Raw genomic sequence first — 6,163 nt, 5'->3', positions numbered from 1 at the left:
CCTTGTCTTTGCCCGACCTTGTCTAGTCCGACCTCCGTGTCTGACCTTGTCTTTACCCGACCTCCGTGTCCGACCTTGTCTAGTCCAACCTCCCTGTCCGACCTTTTCTTGTCCGACCTCCGTGTTCGACCTTGTCTTTGCCCGACGTCCATGTCCGACCTTGTCTAGTCCGACCTCCGTGTCCGACCTTGTCTTTGCCTGACCTCCGTGTCCGACCTTGGACTATACATCAATCTAATTTTATAAGCCCAATACATTATTATTATTATGGGCTGTGACAGGTCTGAAGAAAAAAGTTTTGGATGTGAACTTGTCCTATAACACTTGAGCCGAGATGGGTCTGGAATGGAACTTGCCACTGTTGCCATCCCTAGAGAAAGTGTGTTGGGTCTCAAACAAATTTTTATTTGGTTTTAATGTGTGGGTCTTGGGCTAGGAGGAAAATGAATATTTTGATGTGGGGTGGGTCATGTCGTGGGGTGAATATGCCAGGCCTCCACCAATTATTATTTTTAAGGTTTCGATTGAGCTTAAATATGGACTAATACATTTATTGTCATCTTTCCATGGCTTGGCAGGGGAGGAACCACACAAGCACTTGCAGGAATTCAATGTGGTGTGTACGAGCATGAAACCAGCGGGAATCACTGAGGAGCAGATAAAACTCCGAGCTTTTCCATTCTCCTTGAAAGATGCAGCCAAGGGTTGGTTGTTCAACTTGCCCGCCGGGAGTGTGACCACGTGGATGGATATGAAGCGCAAGTTCCTTGAAAGGTTCTTTCCCGCACCCCTGGGCTGCGAATTTGCAAAAAGAGATTTGTGGCATCAAACAAATATTAGGGGAGTCTTTATACGAGTACTGGGATCGATTTAATAAGTTAAGTGCTAGATATCCGGAACATCAAATTTCTGAGCAATTTTTAATTCAATATTTTTATGAAGGACTAACTTCTATTGACATGAGGATTATCGATGCTGCCAGTGGAGGCGCTTTAATGATTAATACTCCGAGAGAAGCTTGGGAATTGCTTAATGATATGGCCATGAACTCTCAACAATTTGGGCCGAGGGAAACTTGCTGTAGGTAATGCTCAAGTGAAGCCGTGTGAAATTTGTGGGAATGTTGAGCATCCCACGGATGCTTGTCCCACACTAAGAGAAGAGGTGGAAGTGAATGATGCAGGTTTTGCACCAAGAAGGGCTTATGATCCATATTCAAACACATACAATCCAGGATGGCGAGACCACCCCAATTTTAGATATGGTAATCAGAATCAACAATCCTTTGAACAACAATAACCACCGTGTTTCCAACCATAAGCACAGTAGCAGCAACAAAGGACTATGCACCAAGCTCCCGTTTCTGGTAACTCTTTGCATGATATGGTGAAAACAATTGCCTCTAATGTTTTGCAATTTCAGCAAGAGACGAGAACAAGCATAAAGAACTTGGAAGATCAGATGTCTCAAGTCGTGAAATAGGTGTGTGAGATGAAAGAAAAGGAAAAAGGCAAGCTGCCAGCTCAAACCCACATGAACCCGAGCAATGTTAGTTCAATGATCTTGCGGAGTGGTAAGGAGCTGGAGGGTTCGAAGGTGATTACTGAAAATGAGAGAGATGAAGAGGGGATTGAGAAAGAGATTGAGCATGAAGCGAACAAGACTACTGATCAGGTAATTTTTTATCCTCCTATTCAATCCAATCTTAATAGTGCTCCATTTCCTCACAAGTTAGCGAAACCGGCTAAAAGTGACAAGGACAAAGAGATCATGAAGATGTTTAAGAAAGTAGAGCTAAGCATCCCTTTACTTGATGCAATTAAGCAAGTTCCCCGTTATGCAAAATTCCTGAAGGAACTGTATACTAAGAAGCAAAAGTTAAGAGGACGAAAAGGTGCTAGCTGGAGAGACTGTATCCGCTGTGCTTCAAAGAAAATTGCCTCAAAAGTGCGGAGATCCAGGTATGTTTGTAGTCCCGTGCAAAATAGGCAAAATATAAATTAAAAGGGCTATGTTGGAATTAGAAGCAGCTATAAATGTTCTGCCTAAGTCTATTTTTAACTCCTTGGACATTGGGCCTTTAAAAGAAACGGGGATAATAATTCAACTTGCCGATAGAACCAACGCTTACCCTGAAGGGATAATTGAGGATGTTCTTGTGCAAGTGAATGAGTCAATATTCCCTGTTGATTTCTATGTTCTAGATATGCATGATGACAATTCACCTAATCCCTCCCCCATTTTGCTTGGACGGCCTTTTATGTGCACTGCACAAAAAAAAGATAGATGTTAAAACAGGGACATTGACTATGAAGTTCGAAGGTGTAAAGGTTCATTTCAATATTTTTGATGCAATGGGATATCCCATGGAGCCTAATACCTTGTATTGTGTAGATGTCCTTACTGAAAATGTGCAGGAAGTCTTTGACTTGAGTGGAAAGGATGAATTGGAGGTTGCACTTACAAACTGCTTGGACATGAACTCTATGGATGAATTTCCCATACGTGGTGCATTGGAAGAAATGATTCTGGATTTGCACTCTCTCACACCTGAACCATTAAGTTATGTTTTTGTCAATTCAGTTTTAACAAAATCTGATAAGGGGTTGTTACCGTCTGTTGTGCATACCCCGATTTTAGAGATGAAGCCATTGCCCTTGAACTTGAAATATGCCTTTTTAGGAGTTGGAGAGACATTAACAGTAATCATATCTACTACATTGTCTTCTAGCCAAGAAGAAAAGTTGATCCGAATTTTGAGAGAGCGCAAAGAGGCTATTGGATGGACATTAGCTGACATCAAGGGCATTAGCCCATTTCTTTGTACCCACAAGATTGTGCTTGAGGAAGATGCCAAGCCGATAAGGCAAGCTCAAAGACGGTTGAATCCTGCTATGATGGAAGTCGTGAAGAAAGAGATCCCAAAGCTCTTGGATGCTGACATTATCTATCCAATCTCGGATAGCCAATGGGTGAGTCCAATTCATGTTGTCCGGAAGAAGGCGGGAGTTACTGTAGAGGCTGACCACGGTGGTAAGTTGATACCGGTTCAGAAACAAACCAGTTGGCGCCAATGCATTGATTACCGTAAGCTCAATTCAGTAACAAAGAAAGATCATTTTTCATTACCTTTCATTGATCAAATGGTTGAGAGGTTAGCGGGAAAATCTCATTTGTTTCCTAGATGGTTTTTCAGGTTATTTCCAAATTGCCATCGCACCGGAGGATCAAGAAAAGACGACATTCACATGTCCTTTTGGCACATTTGCTTATAGAAGAATGCCATTTGGCTTGTGCAATGCCCCTGCGACATTTCAATGGTGTATGGTAAGCATATTTTCTGAATATGTTGGGAAGATTATTGAGGTTTTTATGGATGATTTCAGTGTATATGAAGATGATTTTGACACTTGTTTAGACAATTTGGCTGTGATTTTGAAAAGGTGTAAAGAAACCAAGTTAGTGTTGAATTGGGAAAAGTGTCAGTTTATGGTAGAAGAAGGTATAGTTCTAGGTCACCTAGTTTCATCCAAAGGAATAGAGGTAGACAAAGCCAAGGTTGATATTGTCTCTGCTTTACCCTATCCCACTTCTGTGAGGGATTTGCGTTTTTTCTTAGGTTATGCAGGGTTTTATCGCCGGTTCATTAAAGATTTCTCAAAAGTGGCTGCTCCTCTGTTCCGGTTGTTACAAAATGATGTGCATTTTGAGTTTGATGAAGAGTGTAGAAAGGCTTTTGACAAGATTAAGGAGTTGTTGACATCACCGCCCATCATTCAACCACCAAATTGGGACTTATCTTTCGAGATCATCTGTGATGCAAGCGACACGGCAGTAGGGGCTGTACTTGGACAAAGAAGTGGATAGATTCCATGGGCTATCTACTATGCATCTAAAGCACTCAATGGAGCCCAATTGAATTACTCTACTACTGAAAAAGAACTCCTAGCCGTTGTTTTTTCTTTCGAGAAGTTTAGATCTTATTTGTTAGGTACTAAAGTGAATGTATTTTCTGACCATGCAACTTTGAGGTACCTAATGGAGAAGAAGGAAAGCAAGCCACGGCTTATACGATGGATATTACTCATATAAGAATTTGATGTAGAGATTCGAGATAAAAAAAGAAGCAAAAATTTGGTAGCTGACCATTTAAGTCGCCTTCCTACAGTTGAAGATGAATTACATTTAACGGAGTATTTTCCGGATGAACAATTACTTGCAATTTCTTGTTCTTCTCCTTGGTAAGCTGATTTAGTGAATTATCTTGTCACTAACAAATTCCCTGCAGGATGGACAAAAGCAAAGAAAGACAAGCTGAAAAGCGATGCAAAATACTATGTTTGGGATGATCCCTACTTGTGGAAACGATGTGCGGACCAAGTTATTCGACGTTGTGTTGACGAAAGTGAGTATGAGTCCATTTTGAAATTTTGTCATTCATTAGAATGTGAAGGTCATTTTGGCTCCCAACGGACTGCAAGAAAGGTACTCGATACTGGATTTTATTGGCCTACATTATTTAAGGATGCTTATGAATTTTGCAAAGCATGTGATAAATGTCAAAGAGTAGGCAATATTTCTGCTATGAATCAAATGCCCCTAACAACGATGTTGTTTGTTGAGATATTTGATGTGTGGGGTATGGATTTTATGGGTCTGTTTCCACTTTTGCATGGTTTTTTGTATATCATACTTGCTGTTGACTATGTGTCGAAATGGGTGGAAGCAAAGGCCACTCGAACTAATGATGCTAAGGTTGTTGCAGATTTCCTGAAGTTCTTGATTTTCACTCGTTTTGGAATGCCTAGGACAATTGTAAGTGATCGAGACACACATTTTTGCAACAAAACTATTTCAGCTTTGTTTTGCAAGGATGGGGTTCTTCATAAGGTCTCAACATCATATCATCCGCAAACAAACGGGCAAGCAGAGGTTTCCAATCGAGAGATAAAGGGAATTTTGGAGAAAATGGTGAGGCCGGATAGGAAGGATTGGAGTTTACGCTTAGAGGATGCGTTATGGGTGTATAGAACTGCATACAAAACTCCACTGAGGATGTCGCCCTACAGGTTAGTCTTTGGTAAGCCTTGCCATTTACCTGTTGAACTTGAACAAAGTGCTTTTTGGGCGATTAAACAGTGTAACATGAATTTTAGTGAAGCTGGAGAATGTAGGAAATTACAGTTGCAAAAGTTATAAGTAGATTCGAAACGAAGCTTACGAGAATGCTATGATTTATAAAGAGAAAAGTAAGAAATTTCATGATCATAATATTTTGAGGAAAAAATTCAAAGTTGGCGAAAAAGTTCTGCTCTATCATTCTCGCCTTAAACTGTTTTTGGGTAAGCTTCGCTCTTGATGGATAGGTCCATTTTTGGTTACTAACGTGTTTCCGTATGGTGCAGTTGAAATTAAAAGTCTTACCACGGAAAAACGGTTTGTTGTGAATGGGCACCATCTTAAGCCTTACTATGAGGGATGCCAAAGCAAGGAAGTGGATTGCGTAGCTCTTTTTGAGCAACGTACTTAGTTTGAAAGACATTGTGTCGAGCCAAAGACAATAAAAAAGGCGCTTCTTGGGAGGCAACCCAAGTGTTTTGATTTGATTTTGTGTGCTTTTAGTTTTGTTGTGTTTTCAAGTCAATTTCATGCCTTGTTTTTGGTGTTTTGATGACAGGTGAAATTTTTGTGGTTGAGTGAAGCAGAATGAGAATGATTCTTAGGCGTGGCCACGCATCCAATGTGCTGTGATTGATGAGAGGGAGAAATTTTTTAAAGAAATCAAAACGTAAAACTTCTTTGGGCGTGATCACGCCTAATGAAGTCTTACATTCTGAAAAATTGTGCAAAAAGAGGGTTTATTTTGGGAAATTATTATATATATTATATTTATTATTATTAATAAAAAATTTAATATTACTATATTTATTTTTATTTCTATAATAAATATTATAATAGCTATTAATTTTTTTTATTTTATTATATATATTTTGTTTCTATAGTTATTATTATTATAGTTACTATATTTATTCTTATTATTGTATTTATTATTATGTTATAATTATAATTATTATGATATTTATTACTATAATTATTATGTTTATTATTATATTTATTATTGTTTCTATAATTATAATTATTATTATAGTAATTAAATCCTAAT

The 6,163-nt window shown here is 39.0% G+C and overlaps 1 protein-coding gene across 1 annotated transcript; it reads left to right on the top strand.

The window, feature by feature from the left end:
* The first annotated feature begins 469 nt into the window (after window positions 1-469).
* On the top strand, window positions 470-1,490 carry LOC127239161 (uncharacterized). The gene is made up of 3 exons (XM_051257194.1): window positions 470-774; window positions 983-1,080; window positions 1,423-1,490. Exons 1-3 carry the CDS (start codon window positions 470-472, stop codon window positions 1,488-1,490), a joined length of 471 nt encoding a protein of 156 aa, XP_051113151.1.
* Window positions 1,491-6,163: the final 4,673 nt, after the last annotated feature.

Source organism: Andrographis paniculata, unplaced genomic scaffold (genome assembly GCF_009805555.1).
Source record: "Andrographis paniculata isolate CXL003 unplaced genomic scaffold, ASM980555v1 Contig77END, whole genome shotgun sequence".
NCBI classification, from domain to species: Eukaryota; Viridiplantae; Streptophyta; class Magnoliopsida; order Lamiales; family Acanthaceae; genus Andrographis; species Andrographis paniculata.
Note: the sequence above shows the minus strand (reverse complement) of the source record. Positions and strands in the feature narration are given on the sequence as shown.

Coding starts and splice junctions, on each gene's coding strand:
- LOC127239161 (XM_051257194.1), top strand. CDS start 470: ATGTCGTGGGGTGAATATGCCAGGCCTCCACCAATTATTATTTTTAAG. Junction 775..982: donor AAGCGCAAGTTCCTTGAAAG/GTTCTTTCCCGC, acceptor CGATGCTGCCAG/TGGAGGCGCTTTAATGATTA. Junction 1,081..1,422: donor TGGGCCGAGGGAAACTTGCT/GTAGGTAATGCT, acceptor TTGCAATTTCAG/CAAGAGACGAGAACAAGCAT.